The 20,078-nt window shown below is 31.5% G+C and overlaps 2 protein-coding genes across 2 annotated transcripts in view; one reads left to right on the top strand and one right to left on the bottom strand.

Moving 5' to 3' along the window:
* The window catches only part of LOC137621569 (E3 ubiquitin-protein ligase AMFR-like), a 55,122-nt gene extending 47,377 nt beyond the window's left edge, over positions 1–7,745 (top strand). The window contains exon 10 of the mRNA XM_068351973.1: positions 895–7,745. Within this exon, the coding sequence (XP_068208074.1) occupies positions 895–1,111 (217 nt within the window). The 3' untranslated portion in view covers positions 1,112–7,745. The remainder of the gene's footprint in view (positions 1–894) is intronic.
* Positions 7,746–8,650: 905 nt separating this feature from the next.
* Nt5b (5' nucleotidase B) overlaps positions 8,651–20,078 on the bottom strand; it is a 434,421-nt gene continuing 422,993 nt past the window's right edge. The window contains 9 exon segments of the mRNA XM_068351974.1: positions 8,651–12,104; positions 12,982–13,110; positions 14,044–14,133; positions 14,933–15,080; positions 15,414–15,636; positions 15,816–15,987; positions 17,114–17,290; positions 18,905–19,145; positions 19,880–19,975. Coding sequence (XP_068208075.1) covers positions 11,991–12,104; positions 12,982–13,110; positions 14,044–14,133; positions 14,933–15,080; positions 15,414–15,636; positions 15,816–15,987; positions 17,114–17,290; positions 18,905–19,145; positions 19,880–19,975 — 1,390 coding nt within the window. The 3' untranslated portion in view covers positions 8,651–11,990.

Genomic DNA, 20,078 nt, shown 5'->3' with positions numbered 1-20,078 from the left:
GGTATTGGGAGCAGCTTAGTGGTGTACCAAGTTGGTATTTATCAAACACTACTTGAAGGAGGCGGTGTCCTCATATAAATATTGCCGAAAAGTTAGGTTCTGTAGTGGGAGCAAATAATATTCTGGTTTAATTGGATCTTTGAATATGTATTATGCAGTTTTATATTAGTTAAAGGGTACCTGAAGAGTTGCATTTTTTCTGCCTTTCTTGGGAATTATTTATTTAGTTTGTGCTGTATTAAGAAATATATAGAGGGAGTGTCTTACTTCCAGTTAAAGAAGTAACTTTACTTCAATAAAACAAGTTCTTACGATTCATGAAATAGTGATTAGATTTAAAGGAGACCTCATTCATTGTTTTGCTGATTGATTTATATTTAATAAAATTTCTTAGGGCTCTTTCCATCACTCTCCCATCTCTTTAAGATTGTGGGATTTAGCTAAGTGAACCCCAGGTAAGGTTAATAAAAATGAACAGAATGAAATTTTAATCATTGATTATTTTGATACTTACCTGGGGATTCGACTTATTTCCCTGCCTCCCCACTGGCTAGTGATGTCAGGAAGTTCATTTAGTTTGAATTTTACTTCAAAATATGAAGCATCACCAATCCCAACCATAACTTCTAGGTAGGGAGGCAATTTAAGTGAGGGAGAGTGTAATTTAATTCTTAAATATTGGAAGTAGGAAAGCAGAGGGCTTCATTAAGGAAGCAAAGTGAACTCCAGCTAGGTATTAAAATAATTTTTTTGCAATAGAAATTCAATATTTTTGTTTTATGGAAAATTTGATACAGTATTTAAAATTTAATATTTCGTAATTGCTAATTTCAGGGTTGAGTGCAATTTGATAAGAAAAACCTGCTGTTTATTAAGTGTTGTTTTTATTGGCAGGAGTGGTTGTGGAGTTGGACCGACAGGTGTAGGAGGAAGATTCAGCAAATCTCCTCATGAAAGGGAGCATATGTTAGCACAAAGAAAGAATGCACTTCTGTCAATAGCACGTCGAAGATTTGTTACCAAAGCTAAGCCTGATGTAGGTGAAGAAGGAAAGGAATCTTTGGGTGATGCGGCATCAACTGAGACTCTGGGTGTCTCAGAAAATGAGTAGTTGAGTCATTAAATAAATTTTGGACTTGATTTTTTAACACTTTTAAAAAGTTTATACAGTATATTGCTTTTTGAAAATTAATTCCCTTTTGTGCTTCTCCATCTAAGCTTTTGCTAATGGTATTAAAAGGCATTAGTTTTTGTTTTGTTTTATAAGTATATTATTGAAAGTGCAATAACGGTCTTTAAGATACTATGAAACAAAGTACATTTCGGCAATTGCAAATTTGCGCACATTTGCTTAAAGGCTTGAGAGGGCTAGTTTTAGTTTTTTATAGACTACAAGTTATAGGGCTCTTGATTATATATACTAGAGTACTGTATCATCATTTAGAGGAATCAGAGAATGGTTCGAGCAAGTCATGGTGGATACAATTATTCATTGTATAAGGAGAATCACCAGTAAACAGCACTTTTGCTGTTTCTGCTAAAAAATGATATCAGTATGAAAGCCTGTAGTAGAATTTATTGGAACTTGAATACAAATTTGGGTTTCAGTCATTAAGTTCGCACAGAATTAGTGCACAATCTTTTGTCGGTTTGATGATTTACCCCAAGTTAATTCTGCTTTTGAGAGATATCTGTACATACATATATTTTTATCCAGATCTTTTATTTTTTGGTTATTGAATTTACCAGTATTTTTTTCAGTTTGAGTAAAGTGTGTAATTACAGTATATTGCCCCCGACACTGAAAATAATTTTATCCTGTGTATCTGGTAGTGGATTGTATTTTGCATATACTGCATTGCCACATGCTTTAGTTTTAAGTATTAGTAAAGTAATATCTTAGTTTTGGTGCCAGAATCATTATAACTACATAAACATTAGTATATATTGCCTTACCTTTCAGAAAATATGTTTTGGTTGATCAGTACATAAGTTGACAAGACTTCAAAAAATGTATTCCTTCACTAAGAAGCATCAGATGGTCTGTACCTTAGCTATGTTTAATCCTTGTTTCATTTTACAGTGGTGCTGGATTTGCTACGTTTATCGAAATTTGTTTTCAGGGCATGAATACTAAATTTAACCTTGAGATAGATCCTAGAATGTACTGTGGTTAATGTTCTACATATTTTTTATAGATTTTTATAATACTTGATGCTGATTTGACAAGCTCTGTCATGTACAGATATTTCGTAACTTCCTTTACTTTTTCCTTGATGAAAAATGATGATTTTAGCATCATCATATTTCCCATTAGTGTTTAACCAAGAAGATTTCTACTATGTTTGATAAACTTCTTTTGTCCCTTGTTATTTTGGGTTTAATGACGTACAGGTCCCTCCTGGTTATCTAAATGTGACTTTGTTTTGATATAGGATAAGATGCCTTGTAGCAACAATGATACATCACAATTTGTGATGTGGAATGTAAGTTTCATCTCTGAAGTTTAATGAAGAACGGCTGTAATAAAGGAGATTGCACAGTGCATTGTTTCAGTTAAGGTAAGCACCTCATTTTTTGTATGTCCTGTAACTTTTATTTTATGGGCATTGGGGGCAGGGATTATGGGAATTGTCATCTCATTGTAGCATATTTTCTCTTACGAGTGTATTTTGTTGTTGATATAAAGCATTTTTTACATTCAGATCTCTTTGCATAAAAGTGAGCCTTTACTATATTCCTTCCATTGTTGTGAAAACATTCGTAATCTAGACATTGTGAAAAGGTGGTTCATTGTAAGTAGATATGCAATGTATGGGAAGGAAACTTTTTAAGTTAGTCATAAAATGAAGTATGATTTTCTTGAAATTATGTGAAAGGATTTTGTTTAATATACTAGAGTTGTTATTATTGTGTTTGTGTCCATATTGATTGAAGACTCATTAGAATTTTATTTCTTTGAATTTGGAGAGACTTCATTGTATATTTATTGGGTATTGCCCTGGATGTGGCTTTATTGTGACATGGTTTTATGGTCATCTTCTTGAACAATACTAAACTAATGCAGAAGTAGTCTTACATTCTTTTTTGTGGCACTTGCCACAAATTGTTTGTTTCTCTTGTTCTTATTTATGTTTGCCTGTCTTTTTTGTTAAAGATTTGTTTTGCCATTAGTCTTACTTTTGTTATTTGATCAATTGACATGTTTTAAAATTTTTGCATTCAAGTGTGCCCATAATAATTTCAGTACCCTTTTATATGGTGACTGAACCCTTTTCATTTTTTTCCATAATACATCTATGAGAAAGGCCCTGAAAGAACATTCTCATGTATGCTGTACTGCCAGTGGAAATTGTTTTGATGGCATTATGGCTCTTATTGTGGAATGTTATTTTTTTATTATTGATTTTTCTCCAAAAAAAGTAGTTTTACTCTTCTTGGCAAAAGTTGTTTCCTCTTATTAAAACAAAATTATAAGTTTTTTTTTATTATTGCTGCTGTTGTGGCTCTTCAGAAGGTTGTATTTCAACATCTTCCTGTTTCAGAACTAGCTGCCCATTTGTCATAGCCCTCTTCATCACTTACCTATATTTTAGCTGGCATTCTCCTTTTATCTAATGACATTTCAGCATTTAGAAGGAAAAGTGCTTTGACAGTCTTTTGTCATGTTATTAAAAAAAAGGTAATTCCTCTATGTCAGTCTCATTCAGTCCAGGAAGAGAATTATTTTTTTCATTAGCCAGTTGTAAAGTATGTGGTACTTTTAAGTATCTGGAATTGAAGCACATTTCTGTCTTGTCTAGTTTGATGATTTTGTTTTCGAAGTAAATGTAATTTTTCCCCTAAATCATTATTTGTTTGCATCTGTTTACAATCGGTGACAGATTGTTTTACATATTCAGCAATGTTATTTTAAAGAAGTTTTTAAAGAAAAAGATACTCTACTTGGTGATTTTTAAAGACCATTCTTAAATACTGACTAATGTGAATTATGGTGATTTTACCCAGGATGATAATCCATAGTTTGATGGATTTTTCCCTAGTTATATTGAGTATTCAGGACAGTTGGCCTTGAATTTCAGTAGTGCACATTGTACTTATAGGTATATATGTCTGAGATTGTACATTCACCTAATTTTTGGAATCAAAATATGTGTGCTTAAAAGTAATGTATTATCTTGAGGAGGCTTTTTACCTTCCATATACTGTATAATAGAATATGATTTTTATTTTATTCATACTTCAACTTTTCATCTAACTTATTTCACTCTGTTGGTTTAATATAATTGCTGGTTAAAGTTTATTGCAGTTTATATTCTTGTGACCATATTAAAAAACTTTATTCTAGTTATACCATAACACTGTAAGTACTAAAGAATAGTATGCATTATCTACAAATGAATAAGGGAATCACCGATCACATTGTGAGACCTGTCAAAAGAGAAATCCTCATCTCAACTGCTGCATTTCTTACACTTAATGCCCAATTTTGGTAATAAAAAAGTTTTAATTATTTTTTTTCATATCATCCACATTGCCTTTTTCAAAATCAGGTATACATAGTGTTTTCAAATTAATTTTTATTGTGTTTATTATTTTATTTATCCAGCTGAGAACCCTAATTAGTATGTGTGTATTGTTAATAATACATGCAGTACTTTGTATCATTTTTATTTCTGTTTTTGGCAAGTATGTTCTTGTATGTGAAAGGTTTCAAGAAAAAATGGGTTTTCAAAGTATTATTGTATGTCATTTTTCATTAGACATCAAAGATTCCAGAGATTTTAAGAGATATCAGAGGTGTGGCAATTTACTGTAAGTAATGTTTGCATTACAATATTTATAACACACCATGTATTTTGGGCATTAGTGAAAAGTGTAGCAGTTGGGTGAAGGGTGTTCATTTGTAACTCACCTACTGGTGTCATGGCATAAGTAAAAGAAAGGATTTTTCATATGGATCAAGTATTTATAACCCTCACCATAACTGTTCTAATGATTATGGGTTTGCTGCTTTGTAACAATAGTATACAAACAATTAAAAAAATAATTTAATCTTTTGATGATGCACAAAACCGATTTTTTTTATATTGATAACTTATATTTAGATTGAGCATAACAATGTGTAAAATAGTTCATGGTTTTCAGATCTAAGGATTAAAAGTATGACCATATAAGAAAGCAAGTGTAATGAATGGCTTTAAAAATGTATGTAATTTTATAGGAACAGAGTAATGGCAGCTTGGCAATTAGTTTTTAGAGCATAGGTAAGATGCCTTGCTTAGTAAAAGTAGCTTACAATAAAATTCAAATATTGTTACTTTGAATGCATTGAATCTGAATTTACTGTCAGAATTTGATTGTGATTCAGGATCTCTAGCTCAGAAATTACTTGTTTCAAGTGATTAATTAGCACTGTCACTGTGTGGCATTAAGGCATGAATAAAGGAAAAGACTATGTACATGGTACCAGAAAGTTATTAAAGATTTTGTATGTTGAAGATTGGGAATGAAAATGAAAGATTTGTTTTGAAGGATTACTCTACCTTAAAGGGAGAAAAACCTAAACTTAATTTGACCCAATATGATGTTCATATTGCTTCTCTCGTGAAGCTCTTATACATCGACATTTACCCCTAATGAATTTTTTTTTTTTCTTTCCAGTAGATTTAGGCCTCTAGTAAAGTAATGAGACAATGACTGTGGGGAGGAGGGTAGGCATGTATATTAATCTCAAGCAAGGATATAAATAGATTTTATCAATATTCTACTTATTTCTATGAGCCTCCCCTGATGTTTATATTGCTGACTCCCAAACTGAAGGAGGCCAGTTGCCAGGGAAGGAAGAGATGGGTCATTTATAGTTTTCAAATAATTATTAGTTTAGTTCTTGGTAACAAAACATCTCAAATGTCAGATTTTCACTAAATATGGGATTTTCATCTAAATACTGTACTTGTTTATACTTCAACACTAACTAAAGCTAGAATTGGAAAAAAGTTGCATAAACTACTCATTTGTTATTATATTACAGTCTACACAATTAGACCTAAGCCAAGCTAACCAGGATTCTTTAAGCTAATGTTTAGCGAACACAAACTTGGTACACCCTTGAGCTGCTCATAAAATCTTTTCCAAAGAAAGATATTTGCAAAATTAAGAGAATGTAGCTGGCATTAACCCATAAATTGTATCATTACTTTACTAGATGCCTAGGTCTATTAGGAAGGTAAGAAAAAAGGAAATATTTTAGTTGTGTAAAAGCCAAAATAATCATACTTCATGAGATAAGCTATATGAACAACAAAGGTGGTTATGAAAATCACAATTTATTTTTTTTTATTTTTTTTTGTACTACAGGTACTTGCTGGGTGCATGTTATAATTTTGTTAAGGAATATGATTCAATATTTTGTTTTGGATTTTATTTCAATTTTATGTGAATTGTGGGTGGCTGCAAGTTTCAAGCTTGCATTTGTTAGATTAGATGGTTGTGTAAACAGATCTTCCAGTTATTCATAGTTGTATGTATTATTGCTTTCTTGATGGTCATACATTCTTTTTACATGAATCATCTTTTATTGGTTACCAGTTTTGAAAGGTTTAAATTTTAGTTAAAAGAAATAAAAATCTGCAAAGGCAGGTGTTTTTTCTTTTATATTCGTGATGTCCACTATATGAACTCTAGTAATGCTGTTGTGTAAAGGCATAGACTTGGAATGTGTTTACCACGTACCAAGGCATTCAAGTCTGAGGACAGTATATCATACACTTCAAGATATTTTGAGTTTTTCTCTCTTTTGTAAGAAATTATTTGTTCTGTTGTCTCTTTTCTCTATAAATGATACTGAATTCATATTGCAGAGTAATGCAGATTAGTTTTAATATTTGATCAACGTGATTCTCCTCGGCACACATGTATAAGACCTGTTAAAATACTTTGATTTCGTAAATACCAATCATTACCATCATATTCATTAAGCCTGACTTCATTTTTTTATCTTTTATGATTGACGACTATATGAACCTATAATATTATCTATTAACATTCATATCTTTTTAATCCTTTACTAATACTGCAATTTTCAGCAGTCATTTGAAGTTACTAATAGCTTTAAAGTTTTGGAAGAATTTATCCATAACTTGTTAACTAGGACAGGAAAAAGTTATTATTGATCCTTGAAAATTCCTATGCTTTGATAAGCATTATTTTTCCGGAAGGTAACATGTAACCGGGGACACTATAAGAGAATTTTGAATATGCTATAAGAAAATGTGTGATGTAGGTACCTGAGTTGTATGATTTTCAGGAGTATGGAAATTAGATAGCATAATGAAAAATAACTTATCAGTAGGTATAAGTAACGCACATGATTGTACTGTGTATGTGATATATTGAGGATAGGTCTCAATAGATATAGTTATGGTTTGGTCCTGTGCCACTGCAGTAGTTTTGCTGAGAAAAAACAAACTAGTTTGTTTTAGGGAATGGTACCCTAACAGTTCATCTATTCCAATAGAACATCTTAATGCAGTGAATCTTTTATATATCTTGGTTATATATAATATATATATTATTGTACCTTGCTTTAACTATTTTACATGATCATTATATTCCTAGCTGGGACTTGACTATGTTTTAAACCCTTGTTTAACTTCTTATAGACAAGGTCTGCAACTTTGTGTGGAGACATTTGCAAAAATTATGTTCTTTGTATTTGCTATGTAAATAAAAGTGTATTTGTATGTTATCTTTTCTTGAACACTGTAGGTGGTTATACACCTCCAGTGTACCCTGTACAGTATACCATGAGCTGTGCAAAGAATCTATGGTAACATACTTTTATATAAACCCCAGCTTCTTTTAAATTTTATCCTCTGTTTAGCTTTCTATTCTCTACAGGATATTAATTTCTCTCCTGAGTTTACTTTGGCTGAAAACCAAAGCATTTTGGACCAACCCTGTTAGAAATACAAGATGTAACCATGACTGATTTCATTCAAATATTTGCCCTCGAGAAGATAGTGGCCTTCAGTGCACCTCATATGTACTGTAAGTATTATGGATAGGGTTTTTTTTACCGTCCCTTTGGGGCCTTGCTGCATTAGCCTTCTACTTCACTACTGTACTTGCTTCCTCAACCATCTTGCTACCCAACCTTCATAGTGCATTAGAGGTTTTCCCGTAGTTGCAAATTGGCGCTGAATGGTTATTCTGTATACCCATAAATCCATTCTTATGTTCATTAGATTTAATTTTATAGATTTTAGGCCATATCGCCTGCTGCTGAGATCTACAAGGCCATTAAGAAGAAAGTTGGATAGCTAGATAAAAGGAAGGCAAGAGGCTTAAAACAGTGCCCCTAGCATCCAAAGGGACACTGTAAAGACCCTCAAGTACACAATAATCTTTACAGTCCACAGAGCAAAATATCCCTACTTAATATATACAGTATAAGAGGTCAATATATTTTTTTTCAGCTAGAATAAATAATTAAAATGTCTTGTCAATAAGATGCCCATTATTGAAGACGGTTTTATACAGTAAAATGGGCCCTGGGGAAATTTGTTCTTTTTGGAAAAAATTCAAGACAAAAATTTTTAACCTACACCTGGGAGTAGTCAGTCAATTTTGTATTTGAAAGACTATGCAAATAATTATCTTTATTTCATGCATCATGTACATAAGTGAGAAAATCTTTTACACAATTTCTGGTCCACTATTACAAACACACAATAGAAAATAAGCTTGACTCTTAAAAAAAAATTACAGTACTGTACTTGGATTTGTAATGAAACCCTATTACAGTATTGTGCTAAAACAATAAGTATATACTTTGCATAGATCATACACAATCGTACTCAACTCATTTTTTGTCCCAAATACCAATTCAATTTGGGAAAAGTTATATTAAGTTTTATTTTGTTGGTAGATTCATTCTTACACAAAACCAGTTACTTGCAACAAAATTAAGTTTAGTTAAAATGTCCAAATGAAGAGTTCTAGCAAGTTGATTAAAATTTTCAAAATTGGTACTTTCCGAAACAAAAACCAATCCAATTTAGCCGAAAGCACTGTTAGACTGAAAAGGTGTCCCTGCTGAGATAATTACATGAAATTTTAAATCATATGAAGAATTGTGCCTCGTATGCCTGTGCAGATTGGGCAAACCTCTAAAGTCAAATTGCCATTAAACATTGTGCTCTTCATCACAGAATGGCAGTTAAGGCTGTGGTAAAGTTGAATACATCCTTAAGAACATCAAAACTGCAACTTACATGTGAATGATGTAACAAAGCTAATCTTTTTTTATCGGTGATACTTAAATAAAGTCCTATTTGTATCTATTATGCACTCTACCATTACACAAAAGCAATTATGAAAATTTGTCCATGCAAAATATTCCTCATCTGGAATGTTTCCCTTTCAAATTCTGACCAAATATAAATCTTACAAAATCAAAAACAAAAACAATTGACTTTGGAGTCATGGACTCAAAATTATAAATGGACATACAGTACTATAAATATAAATATATATAAAGTACTGCAATAAATATACTGTAATGAATTCACCTACTAACACCCAATTATATACATGCATCATATTTTCACTTCATTGTATGAAAGTTACAAAATCAAAAGCCTAAGCAATACTGACTGCTTACTACTACATCCTACAAAATGCAATAAATAAATAAATATAAATTTATCAAAAAGGTTTTTAATTTCTACAATAACTTTCCTATGGACCGTATGTGTGACGATTGATTATCACAGATTTCTTATAAGTACTGTATTTTGCCTAATACAGTTCTTACATTACAATCTAAATTTCTTTTTACAACCCCTAAATATAAGATAACTAGAAATTTAAGCTACTTCAAAATAATTACTTGGTACAGTATATGCAGAGGATTTTCTATCCTACATGATTTTTATTTTTTAACTAAAGTACACTATTGCGAAAGGCCAGCAAAGAAATCCATTTAGACAGTAACAGAAACAGGTGCTAGTATTTGATAAGTGCTAAATAATGGAATGCAACTACATATATCCCTCTGAAATCTACCCCAGTGTATTGCTAAGAAGAGATTATATATACCATCTTAAGGAATTAAATTTTGCTGAAAAATTTTTACACTTGATAAATACTTTATAGTAAAAAAATTTGGATGACAATTTGATGTGATGAACATATTTGATGATAACTGCTGTTAATACAATTATTTATTAATTCTGTAGTAAAACTCACCAAACATTATAATGCTCTATAGACTTACCTAATGGACGCATTAAAATTCTAAAGGCACTAACTCAACTACCTGCCTAAAAATGTCAAAGCTGCCAAAATTAAATAGGGAAAAAAATATTTTTTAAGTCATTTTGCCAACTAAAATGCTTATTTCTAGGAGGTAATCTTCTAGGCCTATGTGAATTAAAAAATGTGCATGCATTATTGAAGGAAGTTTTTCTCCATGCATTACATTTAGAAAACACCTAACTCTTGCTTTCTATGGAAGGAAGCCAAGGTCCAGCACTTATAAATTGATTAGTCACATCGTAAATCACATCATACATTGAAACAAAATGTTTACTTTCAGAGATTAGATCTCAAGTACGGTAATTCATTTTTTAAAAGAATTTAACTTTTTATTCTCATCCTTCCACGGGTCAGCCTACTACAAATGTTACCACTTAAGTACTTTTAAATTACCTGTACATATTACAGGCACTGCAAACATGATATTCTAGAAGATCAAATCTTTTGAAATTCAACTACGGTATTGTTTTAAATCTTTCTATATTACATTAATGATTGATAGAATGTTGTTATATTTAATACTACAAGGTTTATGGTCACTATAATAGTTTTAATGTACTTCATTACCGATCTTTAAAAGATCCTATTCCTGAATAAATATGTAGTGACAACAATACTTAGACCCTTGTTTTATGTTATAAATGGCGGAACATGCAAGTATATATGTCTTAAAGCCAGTATATTCTAAATGAGAGAAATGTATAAAGTCTGCCCATTTTCCCAAAAATTTACACACTCCAGTTAAAAACACATCAATATTTAAAGGATTATAAGCTCAAGTTCATGATTGATATTACATCTGCCTTCATGCACTTTGGGTAAAAGAACGTAAAAAAACTTTCACCTTCGCATTTAGATGATTTAAAACTATGAATACAGAATTGCAGATTTTAAGTGATGTAGGCCTACACCTTTAGACATCATCATCTACTTAACAATGATGAAACTGCATGATTGAAGATAGAACGTTCTGAAAGTTGTCCATAGAAATAGAACTTTCTTCCAGATTCCAAAATGGATAAGTTTACATACAAAGAATTAGTACAACATTTTTGAAGATTGTCAGATATTTAAGCATATTGGTATGTAATTTGCAATTAATAGCAGAATGTGCAGTTATGAAATGGTAACAATAACCCTTTTAACTATATCAATAGCCAAGTAAAATACCATTTCAAATACAAGAAATGAAAAGCTTCTACATGAAGTTCCATCTCTAAATACATATATTTATTTTGAATCTAAAATAGTTTCCAAATATTCTTCAACCTTAAAATGTTAAACAATGGCAGTAATCGATTGTCTACTTTCATTAGTGTAGTAAGCTGACTGAATTAGGTAAATTTATACACTACTTTATAGTGATGAATTACTCCTTAATGTTATGGTCAAATACAATAGCACTTTTTCCTCCACAAGGGGAAAAATATCAGTTTCTTATACTTCAATTCAAAAGATTACTGTAAGTGTTACTACCTTTCCGACGAGATTTCTCATCAACAATCTAACTAAACAATAGAAATGACCATTGAAAGTCATTTTAAAAATAGGCATGTTAAAATACTTCAAGAAATGTGTTAGAAATAACCAGAAACTAAACTAAGTCTAGAAATCGAAAATACTGATATCACATTCATGTGAATAGATTCTATGGTTTTAAAAGCTACTTAGGAAGACTTGTCACTCTCCTCTTCAGAGTCATCTTCATCATGATGATGAGTCACTCTCTTCGGAGTTTCTGCGCGTGCGTGGGGCACCAATGATTGAGTTCTCTCTAAAACCTGGAAATTTGGAAGTAGTTATTCTCATCAAGTAGTGAATTTACACTTAATAATCACTATAATCATATATGGTATAAACTAATTGGTACAAAAAGTTATATATCCAAAACCTACACAAAATTTAGTTTACAATGTACACAAATAAACTAATTGGTAAAATAAGTTGTAAATCTGAAACCTACACAAAATTTAGTTTACATGTACACAGGTATTATAAAGATATGCACTTTAATCTTCAAATTTCTATAAATATCTAAACTATGAATTAACTAACTTCTTGATAATGAAAAACCTGCACCATTTCACAGTCGCATTATTATCAGAAAAAATATACAGTGTGGTAATTAGGAGGAATTTTTTCACACTGGACATAATGAAAGGGAATGAGGCATACACAGGGCTACATTTGTTTCTTTGTCTTATTATAAAATGTTATATATGACATTCATAACCTTATCAATTCCTTAGATCTAATATGAATTATACTTCCTAGCCATAATTTCAGTTTATAAATGAAAGCAAACACTATTACTAAAAATTATATATTGAAGTATAATTTGTCAAATCAAAATAAAAAATTATAAAAGGAAACTAAAATTTTATGACTATGCAACTAATTTTTCTAAAATTTTCAGTGATTATAAAAATAATTGTATATTTCAACACTTCAAACTTTACCAACGACTGACATGCATTATTCTGATGCCTTATTAAGACCTCTAAATGAATAATTGAACCTGAAAGTATAAGTATTTCAAAAAGTTACTAAGACATTAACCCATGCATGCATGTTATATAGAAAACTACATAAAATATTAAATTACCGTTTGGACAAATTACGTACAATAAAGGAAAAGGGATGGATACATACTCTAACCTTAGGCCTCTTCGACTGTAGGTTTTCTAAAGTATCTCCTTGTACACTGGAAGCCCGGGAACGTGTAGAAATAGGACCATCACCAACCTGGAAGGGTTGCTCATGTGCCACAGTAGATTCGTGAGGCATCTGATGGGTAGAAAGTTTTGTTAAACCATTACCTCAAATTAGTGAAGACTGGAAATAAATTCTTTTAATATCACATTACAATTACTAACTTCCCTGCCCCTGGAGATTTCAGAAACGGTGAAAATGGCATTGTTACTAATGCGTCAGACAGTAAACTATAGAATTTCTGTGAGCATTCTTTAATCCTAAACTCTATTCGATTTTGGCGAAGGGTGTGTATTCACCAATCTGTTTCATCCGTTTGTTAGTTTATCTATTTGCGAGAAACTTTACACAAACTATTGTACCAATTTTGACCAGATTTGAGTATGACCCAAGGATAAATCTGCAACATTTTGGATAAAGTAAATCAAAGTATAAGTACGCAGGAGTACTTTGAAAATGGTTGCAATGTTGAGTTAAAGTGCAAATATTTAGTGGACATGTGGTGTTCACCAAGGATAAATCAATTAAAATTTGAAGAAAATACATTGAAAGTACAAGTGTGCAGTGGAGTTAAGAGCAAAATAAGACTGCTTGGCATGGCGAAGGCATGCACTCTACTGAATGCTCCTTTAGTTGTAGGTGAAATCTAAAGTAAATTTCAAATTTTTACTAAACATTAAGTCCTGACTTAGTTGAAAACTTCTGTGATCAGGATAATACATTATTTCATATTAAGCACTGTACAATCTACATCATAGAGTAGCATAATGTTTGCATGGGGATACACAGAGGTATAGAAACTTTATCTGTATAGAAGCAGAAAGAAATTTATGAAGTAAATTATAGTTCTATTTTACCCTACTTACAGTAAATGCAATATAATCAGGGAAATGTTACAATACTGTAGTTACATTTCCCAAATATTCTATCTCATATAAATGAAATATAGTCTGAAATGTAACAATACTGTAGTTATATTTCCCAAACATTGCAGTGCACAGTACTTACAAGCATAGCTGGAGCACGGAACATGTAACTGAAGGGGTAGTAGATCAAATTTAATAATGTAGATGCATATACATCTGCATATCTTGAAACCTGCAAGTAAAAATATCAACGATATTACAGTGAAAAAGAAAGATTACACTATACATACTTTAAAATTACCGTACATTGTACATTTAATACCATTATCTACAGAGCACAGCACTGTGTAAGTTAGAACTGTACATCAACATCAAAATGCAATCTGCAGGTACAATTCACCACTAATATAGGCAAAAGTACTTTACTTTTTCTTCTGACTAGCAACATCTGCCAGGGTGGAAATGGAAAAAATTCTTTGAATTCAAAGAAAGAAATTGTTCCTTATGAAGAAGTGAACAGTAAAATTAAGAGGCTATGATAAGACTATGAACAATGCAACACAAATTTCAACTGCCTCAATGTTACTTGGGTAAAATATTAACAAATTAGATAACTTACTTTGTTTATACATTCTTGCATATACTGTACTGTACTGTACTGTACTTTACTGTAGTTCAACAGCGATACATTTTTTCTTCTATCTTCAAACAATAATTGCTTGGGTTTGATTAGTTAATATTAATGATATACAGTTTTGCAGAAGGAATAAACTACTGTATTCTGGTCTATCATTACCAAGATTTCACCCTTCAGTATACACTACTGTACTGTATATGAATGGTTAGTTGATGGCTACCTATGTCTTGTAATGCGGTACATCGTTGAAAGTCTGAATTCTGTGCATAACACCCTTTTAATTTCATCTTTAATTCATGACAACATACTGTATTGTTGAGCATTGTAATTATCATACAGTAATTCCAATTACGCTTTAAATTCTATTGTACAGTAAATGCGAAGTATATATTACCTGTGTGGAAAAGTGAGTTTGTCTTGAACCTGATCTGAATACAGAACCCATCATGCCATAACTCAAATCCATCTCATGAGTAACTTCCTTAATAGCTCCTCTGACTTTACTTAAATCTGGTCTTTCATTGGTACTTGAGTCTAGGTTCCTGAAAAATAAAACAGACATGTTTCATGGTAATGTTGAAACAACTGTTTCAATTTTGTCAACAGCAATAACTAACAACTTTACAAAATCATAATTTCCTCAGTTTGACCATACAAGTTTTTGGAAAATTTTACCACATAAGTTTTTGTAAAATTTGAAGTACTGTACAGTACTATCAGTAATATACTGCAACACAATCTGAACCGCTACAGTATTAAATAGTACACTAGGGCTCTGTTATATGAAATGCTTTATAATAAGAGTTACAAATCCTGTACTGTATTCATTACAATATTCATGTTCCAAAACACCATATTGCTGGTATTAAACTAACTTGTATAGATCTCCAAGCATAACATCCAAAGTCTGTAGTTTGGTGAACAGCGAACACTTCTCAGTCCATACATGAAGTTCTTGAACTAATTCTGGCACTACTAGGAAAGTACGCCATCCTCTGATCTTTTTGCTCTTCAAAATGTCACCAAAAATGTGATCTCCAACATATAAGACATCCTTTCCTTTGGCACCTATCAATTCAGTAAACACATCACAACTTCCTGGTAATAAAAGACAATAAATGGGGAAGAAGTTAGTGCTTGAAAATAGCAAAAAACAAGCGATGAAGTAATTTTAATTCTATCAGTATCTCGTACTGTATTCATGACTATATGAGGGTATCCCTTTTTTCTTAAAGCCACACTTTACATGTAGAGTGAATCAGCATATAGTAAAATACCTCCTGAGTAGACTTGTCCTTTCCTAAGCTTCCCTGTATGAGTTCCAAGCTTGAGAGCACCGGTATCACAGTTGACTTGTCGCATTATGGTGCCATCACTAAAGAATACAGGCTTGCATGCATCTACACCAACGAAGTCAAAGTATGTTTTCCAGTCCCTCATTTCTCCATTCTGTTGAAAATACAATGTAGCATTATATTTCTAAGGATGCACTAACTGTTATCATTCTTATACCCAGCACATTAACACTATTCATAACTAAAATAATCTAAGTAAGTTACTGGTAGAAATTTAAAATGGTTAACAACTTAAGACATCTGCAAAATAATTTACAGTTAAAATCATGAAAATCTACACATTACTAAGTCAAAAGCTGTTATATACACCCAAAAATAAAGACATAACAATGTAACATTCTCAAAAACTGACCAATCAATTCACATCCTAGTTATGAAACTTTTAGCCTCAATTTTGAAAAGTTACTGTACTTGAAAATAATATTATAATACTATTCAATAATTTAATCAAGTAAAGATTAATACAATCTAAGTAAAGTGAGCTTCATACATTTACTTCATCATCGGTAGAATTTTTGCCAATTTTTTTCTTAATAGGCTTACATATCGCTATCAGAATACAGTGATGTATTCTATGTATCTTTTTGGTAAACCGTTAAAATAAGGTTAAATGAAAATACAGAAGCAAACGCCTTACAGTAAGGTTTATGGGTGACAATTTACTTTCTGGATAGATATGAAATATTGTACATGATGTCAGCTTATGCAAAAACACAAAAATGAGTTTTCTACTCTTGCCACGATATAAATCCTCAATTCTCACAACAAAAAAGGGCAAATAGAACTAGAAAAGCTCCTGGCAAATAAAAAATTGAAAAAAATCTAATAGTAATAAGCAAAAAGTCACTGCCAATACATTACTGTACATGGAGAAGACAGAATTATTAATTAACAAAGTAACTTACACACAAGAGCACATTTTGTTTACTCTATATATTCATAGAAGCTATCACATTAATTATTTGTAAACTACAGTATGGCATATACATTTAGTTTTAGGCTATCATAAATTTGATGCAGTTTCAAATACAGATATTCTGTTTTCATAGGTTGCCAAACAAGTTCATAGAACTTTCTGGTTTGCTTTGTCCTGTACATGTACACATTCATCATAAAACAGCAAAAAAAAAACAATAACTACTGTACAATACCAAAGATACTAAGAATAATACAGTACATTAAATAAGTACCAGAACTGCAGGCAATAGCGTTGATCATACCTTATCGGGGAAACCAAGTAGGAACTCCATGATTGCATTAGTGTACCAGTATTCTGAGTTTGTGAGGAGAAACACTTTCGCTCCAGAATCTCTCATTCTGTCCAATAGCAAAGGTAAGCGCTCATCTTTGTGGACATACTTGTCAACTTCTTCGACTGTTTTCTTTTTTAAATCTCCCTGAAAATAAAAAAAAAAAGTTGCATATAATGTAACTTTTAAAATAAGGGTTTCCTTTCTGGAACAACTTTTCGATGTGAAATTAAAGTAATATGAAGGAACAATACAGTAACAAATTCACAAAAACAAATTAGTACCCAAGTAAAATGAAGAAATTAATTAAAAACTACAGTTAATGAAAGTGGGAATTTTAAAGACTTGCATCAGAAATTTAATCTATATTCTAATGGTGTACAAATTGCAAAGAAAAAGCATGAACTATTAAGAACAATTGATATACAGTACTAAGGGAGAAAGGATTAGATACATTCTTTCCATTCAGTCAACCACTGTATTAGTAAAATGTTGAAAAAACATCCTCTCAGATAATGTAAAAATAGTCTATACAAGATAAATTCAATTTCTCAGAATATTGTAGAGTTCTTTTCATAAGATGAATACACTGCCATTAAAGAGAACACTCAACTTATCATCCCAGCTGTACAATTATTATACAATATATTTTCAAGAGTTAATCAACAGGGTTTTATTAAAGAATTTCAGATACGTAGTCAAAAAATGAAAGATTGCCCAATATGAGAGCTGAAAAATATAATCTCTCTTTAGGACTGAAATGCCTAAATGCAATCTTACATCTCCCAACATACAATAACAAATGACTTAATTTGATTAATAAGAAAAATAAAAGGAGAAAATTAGGGAGATCTTGATTTATGTATTTTGGTCACTTGACCTTGCGCCTGGCCTGAGATGCCATTTTATCACCTAAGAATATTAGGGAAAAAGTTAATAAGAGGTTGGATAGCAAGATGGAAGAAAGGAAGTGGGAACAGAGGTATAGTGGAAGGTTAAAAAGTGAGTGCAGCTATGAGCTGAAGGGATATTACAAAGACCTTCAAGTACTGCCTATATGTACTGCATATGGTACTGTACACTACCAGCACTGCTCCCATACAGGGGCGAATTATGGAGACGAACTTCTCCAGCAACCAAGTTGGTTACAAGACTGCATCAGAAGTCAAAATTCAATCACTGCAAAGGATTAACACGATATAAAAGACAAAGAGGATCCCATTTGGAGCTATAATAAAGGGGGAAATGGCATTTCCAACCTAAAAAAACATTTTTTTTAAGACTTTAAATAATTTTGAATATGGAGATGGATAAAAACCATGTAAAATAAGAGTAACTAAAAGTACAGTACTAGAGACTTGTGAAAACATTTTGTCGAAAGCCTTGGAAATGTTAAGTGAACACCATGACTTTCTTGTCCCAGAGAACTATAAACAGTTAAGAATGCATATGCCAACAACTGTAATTTGTAAGCACTTAATGAAATACCTAGAGAGAAATTTTCAAAACAAAGTTTTCTGAAGTTCAGCAAAAGCAATGTAATGAGGATGATTAGTAAACTGAAATGGACAGTATAGTGTGGTAATATCAGTAGGAAGAATTTACCTTTGAAATAGCACTATAACTCTCACTAGTTTGCTTATGATTGCACCATTAAGTTTTGTTTTCTTTGTGGTAGTTTGTTTTATATAATAAAATTAGTTATTCTCTACTCCCTTTCTGCGCAACTCAATGAAAAATAAGATTTAAGTTATTACCAACCTTCATGTGAACCCAGTCGACAGCTCCTCTGATGTCCTGGAATATGCTTTTAAAGCTCATGTAGAGATCTCCAGACTTGATTCCTTCTGGAAGCTTGACATACTGAGGAGAGTTGCTGAAGAAGTCTATGAGGCAGGCAATCATGTAAATCTCTGGCAGGTTGAAAAGGGTGTTCATCACGTAGATTCTAGATTCGTCCAGCTGAATGAATTTGTTTGGGTATAGCTCGTACACTTCAGACCTATTCAAAAGAAAAACGATGAACAATATATGGACATACGTACACAACCGCAAGAAATGCAGTGGTTTCTAGTCCACTGCAGGATAAAGGCTTCAGACATATCCTTAGTTATGTCTGGGGTTTGGACAGTTTCATCGCCATGCTGGCCACTGCAGATTGCTGGCAGTGGGAGACTTTAGTCTGATCGTTCACAGCACACCAACCTGGTATGGGTGGCCCTGACTCGTACAGCTTTGCTGATCATGGTGATATACAAACCCTTTCACCCCGTTAAGGTATCCCCACACAGATAAAAAAAAAATATATATATATATATATATATATATATATATATATATATATATATATATATATATATCTATATCTATATCTATATCTATATCTATATATATATCTATATATCTATATATCTATATATATATATATATATATATATATATATATATATATATATATCTATATATCTATATATCTATATATATATATATATATATATATATATATATATATATATATATATATATATATAATAGCAATGAGGATTACTAAACCAATCAATAACATTGAGGAATAATGAAAAATATTTTATATACTATACCAGCTACCAAAAATGGAAAATTGATATATAATAGCACAATAATAGTAGCAATGAATGACTATGATGAAATGATTAATAATTTATCTTCTAAACAAAATTCAATCTGAGTCGCAATACTAACACCCTTTGTACTTACGGTTTTAGGAACTTGAACCCGTGAACGCAAACGAGAATATTGCCAAAGCCATCAACTTTGAGCAGGTTTCCGTAGTTACGGTCGAACCACAGACCTCTGCGGAGAAAGTTAAGAATTAAATTAAAATTCTAAATTATCTAACAGAAGACATTATAAAAGAAAAGATGCTTAGAACTTTACGTAAGTGAGAGGGAGAGAG

This window comes from Palaemon carinicauda, chromosome 28, assembly GCF_036898095.1.
Source record: "Palaemon carinicauda isolate YSFRI2023 chromosome 28, ASM3689809v2, whole genome shotgun sequence".
Taxonomy (NCBI): domain Eukaryota; kingdom Metazoa; phylum Arthropoda; class Malacostraca; order Decapoda; family Palaemonidae; genus Palaemon; species Palaemon carinicauda.
Note: the sequence above shows the minus strand (reverse complement) of the source record. Positions and strands in the feature narration are given on the sequence as shown.